This window comes from Pimephales promelas, chromosome 22, assembly GCF_988280905.1.
Source record: "Pimephales promelas chromosome 22, fPimPro1.hap1.1, whole genome shotgun sequence".
In the NCBI taxonomy this organism is placed as follows: domain Eukaryota; kingdom Metazoa; phylum Chordata; class Actinopteri; order Cypriniformes; family Leuciscidae; genus Pimephales; species Pimephales promelas.
In genome coordinates, this window is record NC_142790.1 from 6,760,462 (window position 1) to 6,783,771 (window position 23,310).

Genomic DNA, 23,310 nt, shown 5'->3' on the forward strand with positions numbered 1-23,310 from the left:
AGTACCAAACCTTTCCAATGAATGAATTTTACTTACCATTCGTTTCTAATGTGAATATTTTTTCAGGACCATTTAACCTTGTCCATGATTTTTTTTTTTCACATAGCAAGTGCCAAAACCTTTACCATGTTTTGTACCATTTAAAAAAAAAAAAACGTTTTCATTAAAAAATGACTGAACACCAGAGGGTTAATTAAATTAAAATAACAAACGTGTACAACGTGGTCATAAATGTAATAAATTCTTTTGTAAGTCATGTTTGGGACTCTGAATAAAATAAACAGTATATAAATCATTAAACAACTAGTTAAAATTTAAATAGTTTTATCTTTCTAGACTAAAATGGAAAATCATTTGATTATTTTATGTAAAATTTATGTAGAATTCACTTATTTTTGTGTCATCAATACAGATGTTTCCAGATGAATTTATAACCATTCTACCAAGTTTGGTGTGTATTACAAGGTACATTACAAGGAATTTTTTTAAAGATTATATAAAATACAACAAATAAAAAATAAATACATACATCTGATAATGCAAATAAATATAACATTAAATACAAAGCAAGATGGAAATAAAAACCATTCAGTTTTTCAAAAGCTTTTAATAATGCTTAAGTCTAACATATTGTGAGTGGTGAAACATGCGCTTGTCATATATCTACTGTTTTAATAGGAACGATGTTTCGTCAGAACAAAAGCATCAAATCAAGAACCTCCTGCTCTACAGATGATTCAAAGTAGTACAGACATGAATAATATATGCAAATGCTACATTATAGTATAGTACAATTAAAATAGAACTCTTCGTGTATACATTTTAGCGCATTTCTAATATACAATTATTAAAGGAATTATTGACTCATTTACACAAACTACAATGAAACACTTGTATGTCTCAGTAAAAAAACAAACAAAACAAAAAAAAAAAACAGCCTACATAAATTATTCATTAGATTTCAGCCTTGCATTGGTCACTATCTTTATTCATCTAAAGTGCTTTAAATTTCAACTGGGCAATCTCAACCCTGCAAACATTGACACAGGTTTAGGATTTCTCATGCACACGGACCTTGTAGTAACGTTCAAATAATTCACCACAGCCACAAATTAACATCTGTAACGACGCAGCCATGTTGACAAATGTGTGTGTTATTTGAAATTAGACTTTTTTGGGGGCAAAAAGTTCTTAAAGTGTGCTTGTTATCTCCATTTAAAATAAATGATACTTGCTTTAATATTCTGTATCTAATGCAGTGATGCGCCGATTTTTGTATTATGTGTGGTTCAGCGTCTACACACTTTTAAAGGTGTCTGATAGGCCAGATCGTTTAGGAATCATGATGATGAAGAACATAAATCTCTTTATTGCCTTCTGACCCTTAAAATACGCATGATTTTGTGCATTATGGCTTTGATAAGCACCACAGATCACTTGAGCAAATGTCAAGACTAGATATTAAAAATGTTACTCTTAGTACCTCTAACAAATTTGCTATTCGCAGCCCTTGATGTGGGCCGGTTTCTGGTTCATCAGTGCATCTTAATCTTTGCTACAGTATTAATGACAGTTAGCAGCTATATGAGCACAGAACACTGAATTATATATAAGTGACATAAGTTATAATAATGCATTTTTATTAACTGGGTTTTCATAACTACTATGAAAGATAATTACTACTTTTAATTACCCAAATCAGAGATTTCACACTGTCAATTTTACACTAAAAAAAAAAAAGTTACAAAAAAAAGTTGATAATCTGTAATGCTGTACATTCACTCAGTCTTTCCGTTCACTGATTCTCAAGAGTTGTCGTCATCATAGTGCAAAAGCAGGAGTTAGAGATCACGGGACAGGCAGAGAAACGCCCTCCTCCTCCTAAACGCAACACACCTCTCCTCTGATCCAACCATCAGTTCATTCCTTTCAGTTGATTCTTCTGCAACAACATCATACAATCTTAAAATCACCATGAAATCAAAATTATCTCTTCTATGATGATGTTTACTGGCATGAGGGCGGGACAACCTGTCACTCACATGAGATTCACCAATGGCAAACCACAACCATCCAAATCCACTCCCCTTATGGACAAAATCAAGTCCCGCCCAACATTTGTTCTTGTTTGAGAAGAAAAGACTATCGCAACTTCTGTTTCATGCCAACTTTAGACATACTTGTTTTTACATGCTGATTTCTCCAACTTGGTCTTATTTTATTTAACCCGGATATTTTGAAAATGTGGCATCTATTAGAATTTGCTATTATACTTGCATAGCATTCATTATCGTTTTTTATTTTTTTTCGCAAGATTATCGTTATCGTAAGATTTTTAATATAATTTTGCAATATAATTGGAATTTTAAATAACTGTTTTTTATGTGAATATATTTATTCAAAAGTCAAATTTATTCCTGTGATTCACTTTTATTCTAGCTTCTAAATAAAATGATTTTATTCTAGCATACATTATTTTTTATCAACACTTGAATGGGGGGTAAGTTTAATAAAAAAAAACAAAAAAAACAACATACATAAGAAATGCTCTTATTACTTGTTTCTGCTCCTTTTTTGTCAGTGTTTTGAATTCTGTATATCACTCTTTCAGTGAACAGTGGAAACATGGATTCCCGGGCAAAGGCAGGGAAAGAGTTAATGTTGAAAACAGTTGTGCCAAGTAAATATATTTGTGGAAATTGTAAGGTGGGGTATTTCTTTGATTCGAACGGCATTTATTTGAAAAATATATATATTTCTGTTAGGGCTGTGCAAAAATTAATTGCGATTAATCGCATCCAAAATAAAAGTCTGTGTTTACATAATATATTTGTGTGTGCTGTATATAATTATTTTGTATATATAAATACCTATGCATGCATGTATATATTTAAGAATTATTTGCGCTTAAATTGTGTAAATATATATAAATACATAATCTATATTATATAAATATTTTATATATGAATAACACATTTTCTTAAATATATACATGCATGTGTTTGTGTATATAATATAAATAATTATATACAGCACACACAAATATTTTATGTAAACACAGACTTTTATTTTGGATGCGATTAATCGCAATTAATTTTTGCACAGCCCTAATTTCTATTATATTATCAATTTTAATAAATTTAATACATCCTTGCTGAATAAAAGTATTAATTTCTTCTTTTTTTTTTAAACAGTAGTGTACAAATGCAAAAATAAAACTAACAGTATTGTGTTACACAGCTAACATGACAGTGCGTACCTTCTCCTGCGCTGCAGATACAGACGGATGAGCCACTGCACCACAAATGGCCAGATGACGGCGAAGGCCACAGTTCCAGGAGACACATCAAAAGGCCACCAGGATGGCTTCTGTAAAGTGTAAACAGCAAAAACGTTATAATAATAACAAAGTTCAAATATTATTTCAGCACTCGTTCTTCTATGGCAATGAAATAAAAAGATCTTGGACATAAGTAACTTTCCTTCTTATGACTAGGGTACAAAATAACATTTACAACTGTGCACTCGACATTTTATCAGTTCAAGCATACACTGAGAATTGGTGTTGCTAGCAGTTTGAGCTACAGGAATGCTCTCCTATTTAGTCTTAAAACTCTTAAAAACATCCCATCAATCAGTTTATTGCAATGACTCTACCTTCTTAGTTTTATTTACAGGCGGTGACAGGTAGTCTGACGGCAGCGCTAAGGATCGGGCCTGAGAAGTGGCACATGACAAATGAATAATGTTAAATTTCAGATTGAATCTGTTCTCTATCTTGATCTGATAAAGGTGAGGGTTTGTAACCTGTACGGCTGTCAGAGCTTCTAGCGTGTGCAGTCTCTCTAACACGCTCTGCATGTCTTCCTGCAGTCTGGCCAGAGCACAGATGATCTGTTGGTTGAGGTTCTCCATCACAGGTCCGCCCGTCCCCCAGCGTTCCCCATCTCCCCCACTGCCCTGCTGTGATCCTGCAGGCCCGGAGCCAAAGGCAGGTGACCTGGACCCTGATACACACGAGACAAACAGCATTCTGTAGATCATTAACAGATTAAAGAAAAAGGGTTCACTTGAGGACTTCAGCTCTGTTCCAAACCCTAGTGAACTGCCTACCTAGGAAGCATTTTAAGGCATCATATGTGCACTCAATGCAGAAGTCTTCTTTGTCAGGAAAAGTTTAACATATTTCATTCCAAGCTGACTATTTTAACCGAATACTCGTGGGTGCTCGTAAAGACCCTGATATACTCACGGGAAGGTTCCCGTGGTGGTAAAAAGAATACACTATAACGTCCCTATTACAATACTGGGGCATTAGGACCCACACAGACCACAGGGTGAGCGCCCCCTGCTGGCCTCACTAACACCTCTTCCAGCAGCAACCTGGCTTTCTCAGAAGCCCCTTTTCCACCAAAGCATTTTGAGAGCCGGTTCGGAGCCGGTGCCTGCACGCGAACCAGTTCTTTGTGTTTCGACAGCCAAAGAACCGGTTCTCGGCCAGGAGAACTGGTTCCAAAGCGGCACCAACTCTTTGCTGGACTAGAACCGTTCTTTTACCCCGTTATGCTTACGTCGGGGGCTGGGGCGGGTTTAGATGTGTTCTAAACATCTTTTCTGACTGTAATACAGGATTGCAAAGCCAGGAGAAACATTTGCAGAAACATGATGGAGTCCGCCTTTGTAATTATTATGCTAGAAGTTAACGCAAGCGTTTCTATTTTTGTATTTTTTTTTTTTATTGAAGACATTATAAGCAAAGACGAAAACAGTCACAATATAGAACAAATAAATGGAAAGAAAAAAAGACAAGACGGGTACATAACTTATCAGAAAAGATTTAAAGACTTGCATATTTCAATTCTTTTTAAACCCTTCTTGGTACTCCCAAAGTAATGTTGTACTTGCAAGCGTTTCTAGCTAAGACGTATGGCGACTTACACAGTGACGTAACGACATCATTCCCTGGGTGCTCTAGTCAGTGGAAAAACAAATAGGTTCTGAAGCGGTTCGCAAGTTGAACCAACTCCGAACCAACTTTGAACCAGCACCAGTTCCGAACCAGTTCTTTTTTTTTTTTTTTTTGTGGAAAAGGGGTAAGAAGGTCTCCCATCCAGGTACTAACCAGGCTCAGTCCTGCTTAGCTTCAGTGTGCAACCAGTCTTGGGCTACAGGGTGACATGGCTGCTGGCAACCAGAAGAAATGAACCACGTCAAAGAAGGCGGAGCCTCAGCGCCACATCTACCCATATGATCATCAGAGACCAATGGTAGTTCAAAGGCCTTTAACAGCCAGAACAAACTTTTCTTGCTCTGAAGTTTGCTTTGAAGAGCTGTTTCAAATCCTGAAGCGAAACCCTGATACGGTTTGGCCGGATTTTGTTTGAAATGACATCACACCAGTTCGTTCATTGATTTTGCTGTTGTAATGCACCATCCTAAAGCCCGGCGGTGGACAGTAGCAAAGTATTTTTTCTTTGTTACAGTACTTAAAATAAAAATACTCAAAAATGTTTACTTACTTTACTACATTTTAAAGCCTAATATTGTACTTTTTACTCAAATTCCTAAAACACATCTCGTTCCTCATTACTTTAAAGGGATAGTTCACTTTGAAATTAATTTTTGATATGTTTTAGCTTACCTCAAGGGCATCCAAGATGTAGGTGTCTTTGTTTCCACAGTATTTTCAATTTTGATATTTTTCAGTCAAACCGTTGTTGTCTATCAGTCATACACTGGAGGCTAAGGGGGTCCACCAAAGAGCATGCACAGAGAAGTCAAAATTAAACATGATTTAATGACTCGTAAATGTAAGTACACATTGATGGCCTAAGACACGAAACGATAGCCTGGCTGCGCCCGCCTACGCACTTCCGCTCAATTTCATTTTACTTCAGTACTGCGTCTGGGATCGCTCCATATCCTTAGGTTTCCAGAAATCAATTTTTTGTAGGACCAATCAGCGAATAGAGGGAGTGGCTGAGAACGATGATGTTGATGTAGTGCGTCAGTTTGAGTGCAGTAATGGCAGCGGAGAAAGACGTGAGAAAAGCTATTCGGTCCGTTGTTGGAAAAGAAACTGCCGAATATACAGAATTTAAAGCCGGATTGTTGTCGTCTCACCTCTTGTTGCACAACGGAGGACCAAGTAAAGGAGGCAGAAAGGTTGGAAGTTTGTGCTGGGCAGCTCGTGCACACCGTGACATTTTGGACTTTAGCCTGGTGTTCGCGGTGTTCGGAAGCCCCGAGTCCTGGCTGCTAAACTATTGTTGAAGATCCGCTCAGGAGTCATGTCAGTCGCTCAGATTCCCAACAGTAAATTTACTGATTCTTGTGATGAACATTTTGAGCCCCTTTGTGCACTCGTGCAGGAGGTTGGTGTGTCAGTTTTACATGTTGTAAATCATACAAATTGGTTGTAATTTAAAAAAAAAAAATTGTCATAAATAAAAATTTGAAAACCCATACTTTGGAGACTATATTTGATTTTCAGTTTTAGATGTCAATGGTTAATTTGTTTTAATAAAAAAACAACTAAATGCCATATAAAAATGTACAAACACATACTTTGAAGACCATAATTAAGGTAATTAAGAAACAAAAATACGTAATATGAAAAATTGTTGTTTATTACACATCTGCAGACAGACTGATCATTCACTGTAACTTACAGCATTGACTGAATAATCACTGTCCTTCATGTCAAATATACATTTCGAATTAATTATTGTTCCTAGATTAACAAAACCTGCAGCTCTCGTTGACTGAAATCCTATTGTAAATTTAATCCTCTGATCATTCGGAGTTCGGACTTGTTGTTTCTTTTACTGTCTATGGTTTCCAGCCGTTTCGGCGCATGACATACGTCACTCACGACCACACATTAGCGATTGGCTATGGCAGATCGTGAGTGACTCTGGGCAGATCCAATAGATTTGAACTTTAATAGTGAACCCGCCTACAAGGAAGGAAACGTTTCTCAATTGAGGGAGGCCAGACTCTCTGTACAAATGAAATGTATGTACGAGAGTCTGGTAGAACCAGGCTAACGAAACGAGCAGTTTGTGTGAGAAATTGAACAGTATTTATATTGTTTTTACCTCTTGTAATCATAGCCATGACAAAATGATCTGACGGCACGGGCGCTTCGGTCTGCGCATGCGCCGGAAGTGATCGCTTGCGCGCCTACGTCACTCTTTGTTTATACAGAGATTTTGGAAGTTTTACCTTTTTCTAAACATATTTAGATATACGGGAAACCGCAATGGAAGACGATTTCGGTATATCTAAATATGTTTAGTAAAAGGTAAAACTTCAAAAAATGTCCATGTAAATATCGAGTGACGTCACACGCAAGCGATCACTTCCGGCGTAACATTGAACTGATTCAGTTCGGTTCAGTTGGACATTGCACAACTGATTTAGATCACTTGGACGTCACTGTGATTACACGAGGTAAAAACAATATAATTACTGTTCGTTTTCTCACAAAAACCGCTCGTTTCGTGTCTTAGGCCATCAACGTGTACTTACATTTGCGAGTCATTAAATCATGTTTAATTTTGACTTCTCTGTGCATGCTCTTTGGTGGACCCCCTTAGCCTCCAGTGTATGACTGACAACAACGGTTTGACTGAAAAATGTCAAAATTGAAAATACTGTGGAAACAAAGACACCTACATCTTGGATGCCCTTGAGGTAAGATAAAACATATCAAAAATTAATTTCAAAGTGAACTATCCCTTTAAACTGAATAAATCGTCACATGCTCCAAGACAGCGGAGTCTGATTCGTGAATGAGCGGATTGTTTTCAATGGGCCTATTAAAAATCCACTCAGAGTCTCCAGTTAACTGAATTCACAAGTCTGGCTGAAAATTAGCCAAGAACCGGGAGATCCTTGGAGTGCAATAAATGAAAATCATATTTAGTTTGTGAATAAAATCTGCTGTAATTAGGGGTGTAACAATACTGTATATCGCAATACAAAAATTCAGCAACCCGTATCGTGGATAGTGACTATGTATCGTGGATAGTTCCCCCAAAATAAAAATACAATGTGAGAAAAAATTCAGAGTTTTCGTATCAGTAGTACATTAAACTACTATATATAATGTTGATTATAATGTAATATAATGCAATGGGGGAATATTTGTGGGTCCTGATAATGCCAAATGTCTTATATTACCTGACATTTATTTAAAATAGTCAGTGACAGAGTGCATGCATATTCGTCGAAAATTATCCTGTATTTTCAGCTTCGGAATCATGAATATTGTGATTTTGGTGTCACCATTGTTTTGGGTTACAAGCACCAAGTCCAAGTTTTTGGTTAACCTTTTACCATATGTCTTGGAGTATCACAATAATAGCGTATTGTGAGTACAGTATCGTGATATGTATCGAATCGTGACATGAGGGTATCGTTACACCCCTAGCTGTAATACATGTCCACATCACCATCTCAACAGGGTAGGTTTTAGGTTAAAAAAACAAACCTTAACTATAAAATAATGCAAATGAATGCCCATGCATCTTCCTTTTACTGTTGGCATAATGTTCTTTTTATGCATTTATCCCTATGTGATTTCTGTTTTTATATGCTCTGTCAACACACATTTTGTTTTTCCTCATTTTCTAATACCTTGCTATGTCTCCTTCCAAATCTAAAGAAATGAAAAGGTATTTAATACTTTTCCTGGAGTAATATTTTAATAGAGTATCTGTACTTTTACTCAAGTACTTGATTTGTGTAAATTGTCCACTACGGCTAAGTATACCAAGTTTGCTAGCGTATGCATAAAGTGTCGTCAATTTTGTCATCAGCTCTTAGCGGCGTGCGCGGTAGCGGGATGTTTGCCAACAGTATAACGCTGCAAAGGTTTTTCAAACTTTTTTTGAAAAAAATTGCTGTGAGTGGACAATAAAAGCAAGCTGGCAAGGTTATATGCTTATATGATCGCTAGTGTTTTGGGCTGCTAGGTTTTACCTCTTCCCCTCTTGACCACAGAACTGTTACTTCTATTCGCAGGAAGTCCCTGTCTCTGAGAAGCTCCTTCGCTGCCCCGTCCATCTTCTCCTCCATGCTGTGCACCTTCCTCTTGTCCCAGCACTTCCTCCTGTGATCGGACCTCCTCTGTGGAGGACAGCCTGCTGTGGCTCTCCTCGGCCACGTCCAGTGAGTGGTTGATGTGTGTCTCAGATCCCTGGTGTCAAGAAGCAAAGCCACATGCATTGCTGACATTTTGCTAGAAATCAGGCAAACAATCATGGTGCGGTCACATTAATGTTTGTTGGGCAAATTTGCACAGGCGAAATCCAGTCATTGCAATAGGAATCCACTTCTCTTGAGGGTGAAAGATTTCCCAAGACCTATTTCGTAACATATTCTGGCCAACAGAAACTGCTTGGTTTGAAACATTGCCACACTATTGACAATAGATAATGCCTAACCTTTGTCCTCAACATTTTGCCAACATTTCACTAATGTGACCGCAACACGGATCTTAAATTCTTAACATCAAGTAAATGATGGTTGGGACATAATGTAAGTGTAAACTGAAATCTGCTTACTTCGTCTCCGCCAAACTGGTCGACAGAGTCACAGTACACCTCGCTGTCTGAATCACTGGCCACATGGTGAGAACTGGACACATCTTCTGTTTCATATGCAAGACATTGAGTCTTTAAGTTCAGATAACTACTGATATTGTGTTCAAGATCTTACTTTTAAAGTCTTAGCTGTATCGGTAAATGATTACCTTCAAAGTCCTTCTCCTCACTTTTAATGTGTCTGAGCTCTACGATGTCTCCGGCATGGTTAATGCTTTCAGAGTCTTCTTCTGAATCTTGCCTGTTTAGATCAGACATTGACCCGTGTGTTCCATTGGTAAGGACTTTATGTTGACTGATATTGCCGTTAGATACCGGTCCTTTAAGTCTCCCTGTAGAAGCCCTTTTCTTCGGTTGTGAGGCTAAAAAAAGTTGTAGAGAAAGCATGATTATTGCATGTATTATGAAGAGATTTAGAGCTCACAATGCTATACGCTCTATTTTTACGGCATCTAAGTTGTTGTGAACTGACCCACTACAAAATAGCATCAAGAAACAGTCTCCAGTCCCGACTCCCTCCTTTAATGTACGACTCTTCAAGACTATTCAACTTTTAAAGTGCCCCAATTATGCTATTTTAAAGGTTCTTAATTTTGTTCTGGAGGTCTCCTTCAATAGGGTTAAATGCATTTAAATTCTCATAATGTACAGTACATTGCAGCATCTTTTCACACAGTATCTGAAGCCCTGTTTACACCTGCGTTTTGGCCGATCGGATCACAAGTAGACGAGGAAGACATTCTCGTTTACACCTGGGCCTCGTTCTGAGAATCCTCTCAGAAAACTCTTAATTTAGCTTAAAAACTTTTACGTAGGAGTCTTAGCTTAAGAGCGATTCCGGACCGATCTGAGAGCAACTCTGAGTGATGAAAAGACAAAAATTTCCATCTTAGTGAGTTGGCGGGGCTGACCCCGTTGCTATGTATGACCAAATCTTTTGAAGACTGTGATTGGTTGGTTGTCCAAGAAGGGAAAAAAAAGAGTGATTTTAATTATAGGGTCTATTCTAAGCCTTCACTTTGAAATTACATGCATCATTTTTCCTATTTTACCATTCTACACACACACACACGCACCCATTATATACGTGTATATAAATATAAATTTCCTAAAGTATTTGATTGGCTTAGAATGATAAAAAGGGTTCCACTCTTTCCAATTACACTGATTGCTGTGTATTTAAGTGGTGGTTTGAATGTTGGTTTTAATGTAACAAACATGGAATCAAAACCAAGAAGGACAAAAAAGCCCGACTGGACAGAGGAACAGTGTTTACTGTTAGTGGATAAACTTTGAGGCCATCCTTAAAGGGATACTCCACCTTTTTTGGAAATAGGCTCACTTTACCACTCCCCCAGAGTTACCGTTTTCGAATGTATTCAGCCGATTTTCTGATATTTTGAAGAATATCAGTTTCTGGTCTCATTGACTTCCATAGTATATTTTTTTCCTACTATGGAAGTCAATGGGACCAGAAACTGTCTGGTTACTGATATTCCTCTAAATATCAAAAAAAATCGGTTGAATGGATTTGAAAACGGTAAAACTCAACTTTTTAACTCTAGGAGAGTGGTAAAATGAGCCTATTTCCAAAAAAAGTGGAGTATACCTTTAAAGGAAAATTTGGGCCAGGTTTCAATCTATAGCGTCTTATTAACTCAAAGAAACTCTTAAGCCTCTTAAAAGTCCTCATCCGTCCTCCTTACAACTTTGACCTTAAGACCTCTTTTAAGGGTTAGGATACTCTCTGAATTACTTTTTTCTTTACTAGGATTTTTTCTTTAATTTTAAGAGTAAACGCCCACATTTCTACGAATTTTCTTAGAATTTTGTCAGGAGCTACTCTCTCTATGCATTAAGATTCTTTATGAATACGGGCCCTGGTGCCTTTTGTCCACTTTCAAACACTTCTGTCCTGCATTTCTTTGAGGGAAGGGTCTATGACTGGGTAAATGTATGGGCTTTTTCAGATCTTTCGATCTAATTGACAAAATAAGCTCACGCAATGTACATTTGAACAAGTTTATGAGCAAGTTTTGAACATAGTTTCAATCTTGTCTGTCTTATGTGACTTTCATAATGTTTGTGCATTAGGTCAGTAGGCGGAGAGTAGAAGGTCTTTTGTGGCTGTTCGAACACATTCGACCACATGAGCATTTACAAAAGCAATCCGGTCGAACGTGTTTTCAACTACCACTGGAAGTGTTTGAAAGTGGACGAGCTTAAAAAAAAGACAGTTTAGACCCTGTTTACACCTGTATTTTGGGATCCGATCAATCAAAACACATCTTAATACGAGGTGTAAACAGGGCCTTAAACGGTTCGATAAAGGATTCGGTCTCTCTAAATCTCACATTTCTGCCATCCTACTCTTCTAATTGGTCTACTGCATACAGTGCATGCCAGAAACAAAACGCCTATTATCACAGAGGCTTCCTCAGCACTTGTATACACAGTGATACAAACAGTTACGATGGCGTAGGTTTTACGGTTTCAAGCCCGATAGAGAAACATTGGAATAAGTATTTGATCAACCTAATCGTTTTTATTTAGTTTGTCGTATGTTGTAGATGAGATGTTGGATGAAGAGATTCGTCATAAAATCATTGCGAAAATTCATTTTAATTCGCATCCTCATCATTTTTGCAAACGTATGCAAGTGAGTATGGAAGTGAAGCTGGAATTACTGATGACTTTTTGGGAGACAAATCCATCCCCTGAGTTACGGATCGATCTTTTAGAAATTAATATGAAAATCGATTCAGAATTGGTGAATCGATTTTTTTCAACACAGCCCTAATATTAAGTTAAGAACAGTGGTAACGATGATGTTTACCTTTTTTCACCTCTTTAACCTCCTCTTCATCATCTTTCTCCTCTTCTTCCTCCTCATTATCATTTACTTCATCTTCCAGCTCTATTAATTTAGTCTTTGGCATTATTGGTGTTTTGACGGAGTAACTGTCCAGGCTGCCGTTCATCTCCATCGTCCTGATGATGCTTTTTGTGACACTTTTGGGTGGTGATGTTAGCAGGTTCCCAAAGCCTGGTTGGAACATCAATACATTTGTAAGATGGTGCTTTGAGGATATGTTCTGAAACTCGATAGGCACACTTTCTGAAAGGTCTGTTCTATCCGGACTGTCTACAAACCTGCAATCTACACTAATAATAGCAGTGAGGGAACAACTGAGGTGTCAAAGGAAACACCTGGACTATAGCACTACTAACTAAGGGTACAGCCCACTGGGAGAACACACTGATAATCACTTGCCTTCAAGTTGCCTAGCAAATCTTTCCAAGCGGGCTGAGCATGAAACAAAGCGGTAATTAGTTAATTAATGTAAACAAGATGTTTTATATGTTTACATAAATACCACCGTTCCTAATATTTTGGGTCGATTTTTTTTTTATGAATAAGTCTGTAATGCAGTAAAAAAAATAGTAATATAATATTTTAAAACATTATAATAATTTTAAATAATTGCTTTCTAAAATAATATAATTAAAATGTGATTTATGCCTGTAATGCAAAGCTGAATTTTTACTTTAAATTATAAAATGATTATTATACATTCACCTAAAGGATTATTAGGAACACCTGTTCAATTTCTCATTAATGCAATTATCTAATCAAGCAATCACATGGCAGTTGCTTCAATGCATTTAGGGGTGTGGTCCTGGTCAAGACAATCTCCTGAACTCCAAACCGAATGTCAGAATGGGAAAGAAAGGAGATTTAAGCTATTTTTAGCGTGGCATGGTTGTTGGTGCCACACGGGCCGGTCTGATTATTTCACAATCTGCTCAGTTACTGGGATTTTCACGCATAACCATTTCTAGGGTTTACAAAGAATGGTGTGAAAAGGGAAAAACATCCAGTATGCGGCAGTCCTGTGGGCCAAAATGCCTTGTTGATGCTAGAGGTCAGAGGGGAATGGGCCGACTGATTCAAGCTGATAGAAGAGCAACTTTGACTGAAATAACCACTCGTTACAACCGAGGTATGCAGCAAAGCATTTGTGAAGCCACAACACGCACAACCTTGAGGCGGATGGGCTACAACAGCAGAAGACCCCACCGGGTACCACTCATCTCCACTACAAATAGGAAAAAGAGACTACAATTAGCAAGAGCTCACCAAAAATGGACAGTTGAAGACTGGAAATATGTTGCCTAGTCTGATGAATCTCGATTTCTGTTGAGACATTCAGATGGTAGAGTCAGAATTTGGCGTAAACAGAATGAGAACATGGATCCATCATGCCTTGTTACCACTGTGCAGGCTGGTGGTGGTGGTGTAATGGTGTGGGGGATGTTTTCTTGGCACACTTTAAGCCCCTTAATGCCAACTGGGCATCGTTTAAATGCCACGGCCTACCTGAGCATTGTTTCTGACCATGTCCATCCCTTTATGACCACCATGTCCCCATCCTCTGATGGCTACTTCCAGAAGGATAATACACCATGTCACAAAGCTTGAATCATTTCAAATTGGTTTCTTGAACATGACAATGAGTTCACTGTACTAAAATGGCCCCCACAGTCACCAGATCTCAACCCAATAGAGCATCTTTGGGATGTGGTGGAACGGGAGCTTCGTTCCCTGGATGTGCATCCCACAAATCTCCATCAACTGCAAGATGCTATCCTATCAATATGGGCCAACATTTCAGCACCTTGTTGAATCAATGCCACATAGAATTAAGGCAGTTCTGAAGGCGAAAGGGGGTCAAACACAGTATTAGTATGGTGTTCCTAATAATCCTTTAGGTGAGTGTAGTTCTTACCAATAAAATAAAAAAACTATAAAAGAAATCTAAAAAAAGGTAAAAAAAAGAAGCATTTTTTCCATTTGATTTTTGGCCAAAATACAATTTGTGCGAGACCCGAGAGGGCACTATTGGTGGTCAGTTTACCTGAGCTTAAATCTGACACTTGCGATATCTTCCTCTTTTCATCAACGAGCTCGTAGAATGGTCCAATGATCAGCAGAAGCTCCTCTACCTCATTTGTTACCGGCATACTTTCCAGAATCTGTTCAGCACATATAAAACCAAACAACAAAGCTGAAACACAAACAATTACGTTACATACTACATTCTCAAACACTGCTAAAGAATCCAACACATAATACCAGTTTCAAGTCATCCACATAGGCTGCCATCGCTTCCTCTTTTGCCATTTCTCCAAGAGAATTCCACGCATCCCTAAACACAAGCACCATGAAGGGTCACTTCACAAATAAGCTCCATGTCAACACTGATGTTGTCATCTCACGCACAACCATATCAAGAGTTTGCAAATTTTAAAGCAACTCTCAGGACGAATGTATAAAAGATGGAGGAAGAAAACAGCATGAAACATAATAAAATGGTACGCGTGGCAAAAACTGATTTCCTAAACCATGTGACATTAAAGATTTTCGACAATGATTTTAAAGTCCCTGTAAAGGCAATTTTACAAAAAAAGTTCTAAACACATTATAAATATTACATATGTATTGCTAAAACATATTACAAAGACTGTGAACTGTGAAGTACTGAAATGTGGAGTTAAGGCCATTGCACACCGAGCACGAAATATTCGTATGCGTATTTTCGTGTTCGTCAGCTTAAAAATTCGTCACGCACAGAAACCTTGCACACCGAGTCCGTTGCGTATTTCTTAAACCTTTGCGGGAAAAAACGCAAAAATACCAAATGGATTCGTCAAGCAGTGAGGATGATTTTTGCCCTCTCTCTTATTGAAAAGGGAAGAAAGAGAAAATATTACGTCCATCCAATCCTGAAATTGCGCCGAGAGGAAGGAGAGTTCCTTATCAAGGAGTTGCGAATTTATCCTGAGCGATTCAAAATTTACCTCAGAATGTCAGTGGGACAGTTCGATGCTTTGCTAGCGATTCTGGAGCCACATATTAAAAACAAGACCACCAATTTCCGTGAACCAATCGATTCTGAACGGAGACTGGCAGTGTGTCTGAAATGGACCAGGTATGGACACACACACGGACAAACACACGGACAAACACACACCCGCGCGCGGCCCGTTGGAAGCGCTGGGCAGACAGAACAGCTAGGCTGTTATTGTGTATTGTGCCCAAATAATACATTAGTTATCGAATAGGCTGCTCAATCACACCTTATTCGATCCTAAATTTCAATCTGATTGAAAGGGGAGGTTTATTAATTTCATAATCCAATATAGAGAAGAGAACATAAACACTTGATCGAATTGAAAACCGAAACTGAAAGCACGGCGCATTTGTGCAATGAGGATGAGCTCCCCCCGGCCCTGAATTGTCAAAAGACCTCTCAAAATGCTGGCTCTGGATGCGAAAAACGCAGAAAATCGAACCCGATCCGATTAATTTTATGACGGACGAAAGTTTCGGAGGCGGTGTGCAAGCGTGACTGACATAACGTGAGGTCGAATTTTTTTTTTAACGTGCGAAAATTTCGGATGCGAATTTCGGACTCGGTGTGCAATGGCCTTTAGACCGTTAAACAGTTTTTCACCATTGCAATTTTACGGATTGTTTGGGCGGGGCTAAAACAGGGCTCGATGACGCACTGGAGCCCATGAGCTCCTGGACACGCCCCTATTTGATGACGCAGAGTCTGATCTCTCCCCTAACACACAATAACACTCCCCGAGCACATTCGCATTCACCGCTCAATCGCGAGTGACTGTCAGTACAGCTGAGCCTACAGTTTGCTACCTAGCTATGCCTTTGACACGAACATGCATAGGCTACCTGGATGCGATCGTGTACAAAACAGATCGGTATCTTCATTTAAATTCCCTAAAAACGATCACATCAAGAAGAGGTTTTTAGAGAGCCAACCTTGATGAAGAGCTGAGGATCACCGCCAACACCCGCCTCTGTAGTGATCATTTTACACTGGATAGTTTTATAAACTTTCCTCAGAGACAACTGGGATTCACTGATAATCCGATGCTGCTGGTGAACGGGGCCGAAACGACTATCTCCCGCCTCAGTGTTCATCCTCCCGTCGCGAAAGCAGTTTCACCTAGGCCGTTTCCTTAAAACGAAGAACGCAAAGAACGGACTTGTGTTCTTGGGAAGAAAGCTCTTGCTAGTTGTTCTTGGAAGAACGAACTCACGAGGTGACGAACACAGAACGCTGCTGACAGTTTGAGACGATGTGTTCTTGCTGGTATTGCGCAATAGTACCCCTGCACGTTATGTTTGGGCGTCTGCAGTGCCCAAACATAACGAGAATTATTACAGCCAGGCTTTATCCCCCAAGCCTAAGGGATTACTCTACATACACTACAATGTAATGTATATTCATAACAATAAAGCAACACCTGTCTCATTTTAATTCTGGTTCTGTTGTTTGTTTGTGTACATCACTAGCCAACGGCGGGTAAAAACGCCGGTAATATTCGGTAATATTCAGGTAACTTTTGACCTGCCTCTCTCTGCTTCCTGCTCCTTCCGCGAATGCCAAAATGAATTATGGGATATTTCTGCCGTCAAGTTCACACAAGTTACCAACTGATGCATCCTCGGTAAAATGGGAGTGTCAAGAACACATCCGGGATTTTTAACCGTTCTTGCCTAAATACAAACTGTGTATTGGGACAGTACTTGGGCCGCGACTGATGACGTTTTACAAGTCCACAAGAACACAAGTACAGACAAGAAGGCATATTGAGAAACGGCCCTAATATCACCGTCGACAGCTTTCCCGCGAATGGGCGTGGTTTCAGCGCAGCCAGCGAACACGCCCCCCAGCGTTTGAGAACAGAGATAACTGCTCATTTTTTCAAGATTTTGAAAGCTTATTTTATGTACTTGCTGGCTTTTTTTATCATTCAAATTTGGCTGGGTGGCTAATAACACATTTTTCTGTGGTGTGACAAACTCAGAACACATACTTAATTTTGACTTTACAGGGACTTTAAAATACGTTTTTACAGAAGTACAAATACGGAACTTGCAGAGCGGATTTCAAAAAGTTACTGATATAGTAATCAGATGTTACTGATAATAATCTGTTATTTCACTGAACTTTAAACAGACCAACAGTTCATTTTCAGTAGGTCACTGACACTGGTCTAAATTATGTAGACTCACACTGGCAATCTGGCATAGACCCCAAAATAACATCTCCAACTTTAGTTGTTAAACATCTTGAATAGTTTGGAGCAGTGTTGTAGTCGAGACCACCTCACTCGAGTCCGAGTCGACACCGAGACCAGAGAGAGTCGAGTCTGAGTCAAGACCGAGTCCATAGAGAGTCGAGTCCGAGTCGAGTCCGAGACCAGAGACGGTCGAGTCCGAGACCAGTAAGGGTTGATTACCTAATTTACTTTTATTTACTTAGAGAAATCCTTTTTTTTTTTTTTACTGAATTTACTTAGAGTTTAAAAAATATGATCAGTTTAGGGTAAAAAGGCCACATAGGTGGTGTTAAAAGTAATTTTATTACAATTTGTCATGCGCAGTTACGCACTATAAAATCACCAATCACTGGGCGTGCCAATCAATTTAAAGAAATATTTTATTAACATACATTAATAATCATGAAAAATATTTTGAATTGAACTCGAGTGGACTCGGGAATAATTCCGAGTCCTAAAAAAAAAATGTTCGAGTACGAGTCAATTCCGAGTCCAAATGGACACGAGTCCATGACAAGACCAAGACCATTAAAATATGGTCTCGAGACGAGTCCGAGTCTCGAGTACTACAACACTGCTTTGGAGCACAGACTGCCTTGTGTCTCTTTTTAAAGACACATGGCAGATTATTGTAGAACTGAAAAAAAAAATATGAAACTGAAATATGTTATTTTAGCATTAATAGTTGCACCAAGTGGAACTTCAAAAATGTAAAATATGTGAAAAAGTCAAGTCTTTCAAAATCAAGACTTTTTAAAAGGGCAAAATAACCCATATTTAACAGTGATTAAAAATGTAAACCTTTAAAAAACTATAAACATTCATAACTAAACATTTCTATATGGCAACATGGCATCATGATTTTGCGTAAACATACACGCCACTTTCAAGTCAACTGGCGTGTTATACGCATTTTGAGCTATCCACCTGTATGTCCACGCCAAAACGAACCGTCATCTTTAGCGTGAATGTCTACGCCAGAGCCCGTCTAACAGAGAGCCTTGGCACTTCCTATTAGCCCCATTGTGTATCATCTTGGTTGCAGTTCCATTAGAATTCCACTGGAGGAGATCACGGGTGAGTGCAGAATGAATGGGAGTCTATGGCTACGTTCACACTGCAGGGCTTAATGCTCAATTCCGATTTTTAAAAAAAATTGTTTTTTTTGCAAGGCCATTCACATTTCCAATTAAATGCGACCTTTTGTGATCTCCTGTGTGAACGTGAAATGACCCAGAAGTGACCCACATGCGCAGAAGAGTAATCAACGGTCAACGACGTCACTTGTTGTTTGCGGAATAGTTCTTTTTTTTTCATATGTTGCGAGCTTTTGTTTTATTATTATTATTGCCACAGCCCATATTCAAAGACAGACAACAATTATTTTATCGACGGGCAAAGTTTGCACATAAATGTACGATTTTTCCGATCCTCACCGACCTCGTCATAAAACCCGTTTAATTGATAGTACGCGTCCTCCCTCCGCGCTCCTTGCTTGGTCGCCGGTGGCCGCAGTGCGACACTGGTGGCTGGTGTTGCCAGATTGGGTGTTTTTTCGCTACATTTTAAGGCATGTTTAGATGTTTTAGCCAGGTTTTCGCCTGGAAGGCTCTATAGAAATCTGGCACCCTACTGTACAAAGTTAAACTGACAGAGAGCGCACGTTCACAGACACCAGAATGAACGTGTTCACAGTAATGTTCATCAGGCAGTAATACAGTACGTTTATTTTGGGCGAACGTGAACTCTCACGTTCGCCCAAAATATGAACGCATTCATCGTTCATTGAACACGTTCAGGCACAACACTGGGGAAGAGACACGTCTGCAGCGGCCCATAACAGTGCAGAAACGCATTGGAGTTAGCGTGTATTGGCTAGCTACAGGTGCCTGCAATGACGTGCAGGTCGGTATATGTGACCTGGCTGTTCAGATTGAAGTCGCATTTCAAAAGATCGCATACATATCGGATTTGGACCACATACCCAAGTGGCCTGGGTCGCATTTGAAAAGATCGGATCTGTGTCGTTCAGACTGTCATGAAAAAATCAGATACAGGTCGCATAGTGGCATAAAAATCAGAATTAGGTCGTTTCAGCCTGCAGTGTGAACGTAGCCTATGGGGCTAAACGGCTAAATGTGTCTCTTTCACCTGCTTGTCGTTAAATTAACATAGATTTTATTGTTGATTCCGCAAGTTCAATATAGATTATAGGCCAAAAGTCGAATGAACGAGTACTTATGTCCTTTTGATTTCTTACAGGTTAGGCTGTTGTTGGCCGGAAAACGCTAGCATTCTGCTATTGTGTGACGTCATCACATTTTTGAATGGATTTTTAGAACTTAATGCAATTTTCAGCTGAGTGTATTATCTAAGCCCTCCCTTTTGAATGCAACTTTCAAATTACTTGACAAAAAAAGTAACCAGCCAGTGCCAATTCTCTTCAATTAGACATTCTCTGTCTACAGCGTTAAACGTCCGAGTGATTCCGCGTGTATGTACACGCCGTTAAATGTCTGAGCAGAACAAAGTAAAATGTGGATCTACATCCGATATTTTTTTTTTCCTAGGATGGTAGGGGAAGACTCATACATGTTATTAACCCCAGTGACGGGTAGGTTTAGGACTGGCGTTGGGGTAGGTCCTATATTTATATAAACAGGAATGTAACGTTAAGTCAACGGCGTTCATAAACACGCTGAAAAGCGATTATGCGTGTTGATAGCACGCAAAAAATGGAAATACAAATTGGTGTGTCATACATATGCCATTTCATGAGATGAGTCTGAATATCAACATTCAGCAGAAATGGTTCTGTATTGAAATGGTTCAATACCATTTGGCTTTGCCAACGGGGTCCCAGAATCCTGGACGGGGGATGTTGCAGGGGCCTTGTGTTGCTTGCTTGTAGTAGCTATAAAATTTCAGCATCATGTCATTGGAAGGCTGAAATGAACCTGATTGAAAAACAAAAAAATACTGCAATATTAGAGATTTGTCAAGAAATATATACACACATATATATATAAAAAACATTATTTATATATACAATACATACTATTTTAAACATTATAAAATAAGATCAACTTTACTCTATATAGTAGTTAACATTTGAAGCAGATTAAAACTCTTCATCAAAGTTATACATGCATTTTGAACAAAACCCGTTCTTGTCTTAGGACAACTTTGATGAACATTTTTTGATCCACTGACCACTTCAAATGTTGAGTACTATATATTTATTATAATGTTATGATCCATTCTGAACCATGAATTTATTCCAATTTAATGTGAATTCACATAAAAGGAAAAAATGCCATCCTCATGTCTTTTTAAAGAAGGCACTATCGACTCTTAAAATATCTCGTGTTTCACAAAATAAATACATAAACAAACAGTATATTTGTTTGGGTAGACTATCCCTCTACAAAGAAATACAATAAGCATGTCTTTAGCATGTTGTCATATGGTAACACATCACCAATCAGCACACCTTGACTGTGATCAGGGCTAGTGGCACAAACCCAGCTGAATGTAGGCTAATCGCGTTGACCATAGAAGCCCGACATCATTGTAATTTGATTAAAACTGCGGCGAGCAAATGAAAGTAGGTGAGGGGTCGCGTGCACTGCTGCAATAACACACAATACACTACCTGAATGACAGACCGAACCACTCACCGTTTGAAGGTAAACTTTGGATCACTTTGACAGCAGCATTGAACCTCTGCTCGTAGACTGGTTTGTTGTCCCCCTCCATCATGGCCATCTAACCGCTACAGCAAGATCTGGATCAAACCTAAAAAGTTACATAACATATTAAAATATTTAGGAAATGCATTTATCACAGTAAATCTAAGCTGCTCATTACAAGTTCATACGACTATTTATCATTTCAAAAGAAGTAAACAAAGCCAAAAACAACCCATTATGTCTCGACAAATCCTGAAGGACAAGCAAGACATGACTGAAAGTGCACCAAATACTATTTAATGAGATATTTCTAAATCAACCTGCATTAGAAATGATTGAAGCGACGAAGCACTAGCATTTGATACTTTACCATTTGCTGCTCTACCTGCTGTGCTGTTGGTACTGTAGGACTACGACCTCATGAATACGAACCTGTCAGTCGACATACGGAAGCCTTCCTCAGGTGTTTAAAGGGAATTGTAGTTTCTTTAGAGAACGAAACTGCCGATGGTTTTGCAACAACGGCATTTAAATCCTACAAATACCATAGTTTTTAACCTACACGCGTAACATTCTGGGTAATGTAGTTCATCGAGGTAAGCTTACTCAAGGGGGTTTGTGACATAAAAACCGTAACTAGTAACGAACTTTAAAACTGCCTAGCAATATTTTGACGCATATCTCTAAAGAAACAAATTCGTTTAATAATTCTATGCGCAAATCGACGTGAAGACCAACACTGTAGCACTTAATGAAACACATCAAGCGCTCCGTCCTTCGTTACTAAATGAATTGTAACACTACAAATCCCATCGTTCCATTCGCTTAGCAACACTGTTATCAGCTGTGTTGATAGGTGACGCTGTAGGACGAAAGCGAGGCCAGGGGGAATCGGACTCATTTCATAGAATCGGCTCTTTTGAATTGATCTTTGCAACGAACCGTTTAAATAAATAAAAAAAAAATCACTGATTCTTTTGCGTCAATACGTAGTTACGTCACCACGTGTCCCTGGGATCCCCCTTGTGCTCCTTTTGTCATCAGTTTGATGAAACGATTATTCATTTGTTTTGGGAATGTATGTATTGCAAAATCTTTTGGATTGATTTTTCAAATTTTATTAAAAGGTATCTTTCTTTAGACTTCTATGTAAACCAAAAAAAATATGTTTTTTGGTTACTCTATGAAACCCCTTTCATTCTAAATTTGTCCTTAATTTGCTACTTTTTCTTGCCAAATTTTTTATTCACAAGTGTAAATTTTCAAAGAAAACTCCTTCTTTTTTCTTTAAGAAAGATATTGATATGTATTTAAATTTATTGAAGAACTCTAAAAACTCTACTGCTTGTAAGACTCTGCAATATTGTCGATCATTTAAGCTTGTTTAATGTTATTTAAGTTTATGGAATGTATCCCTCTGTTTTGTTGTATTGTATATGTCTTGATTTGTATTTGTTATTTCTGCATAATTAAAAATATATATTTCAAATGCTCATTGAGCACATGTGTCTGTTTATTGGTATTTTTTTCTTTATTAAGTTAGGCTAGCCTATAGGTTTGTATATTGTAATTTCATTTATCCCATTTGCAACAATTATGAACCTAAATGTAGGCTGGTTCGGATTACATTTGGCCATACAATCACCATTTCTCATGTTTTTTTTGCAAGTTAACCACCTAATTTTCGTATGCGTGTTGATAAATGTGTCGTATAATCAAGTCGTCAACATATTTCATACATGTGTGTTTTTTTGTAATATTCCTCCTGCCTTCTAATCGGTTCACTCCAAAGCTCATTACGAGTCGCGCATGTCTCGGTTCAATGGTTTGAGTCGTTGACTCGAGATTCAGAT

General features: G+C 38.4%; 1 protein-coding gene across 6 annotated transcripts; it reads right to left on the reverse strand.

The window, feature by feature from the left end:
* Nucleotides 1-587: 587 nt before the first annotated feature.
* On the reverse strand, nucleotides 588-22,004 carry acbd5a (acyl-CoA binding domain containing 5a). Of its 6 annotated transcripts, none has more exons than XM_089125496.1 (13): nucleotides 21,890-22,004; nucleotides 21,446-21,563; nucleotides 20,602-20,722; nucleotides 14,749-14,821; nucleotides 14,531-14,648; nucleotides 12,448-12,657; nucleotides 9,761-9,973; nucleotides 9,573-9,658; nucleotides 8,989-9,205; nucleotides 3,808-4,007; nucleotides 3,658-3,717; nucleotides 3,260-3,369; nucleotides 588-1,942 (listed from the first exon to the last, which is right to left on the reverse strand). In XM_089125496.1, the coding sequence occupies exons 2-13, from the start codon at nucleotides 21,531-21,533 to the stop codon at nucleotides 1,930-1,932; spliced, it is 1,509 nt and encodes a 502-aa protein (XP_088981622.1). In that variant the 5' UTR covers nucleotides 21,534-21,563; nucleotides 21,890-22,004; the 3' UTR covers nucleotides 588-1,929. The 6 variants fall into 6 exon arrangements, with proteins under 6 accessions (XP_088981622.1, XP_039522434.2, XP_088981624.1 ...); XM_039666500.2 differs by having other exon boundaries at nucleotides 21,843-21,942; XM_089125498.1 differs by having other exon boundaries at nucleotides 9,782-9,973; nucleotides 21,828-21,930.
* Nucleotides 22,005-23,310: the final 1,306 nt, after the last annotated feature.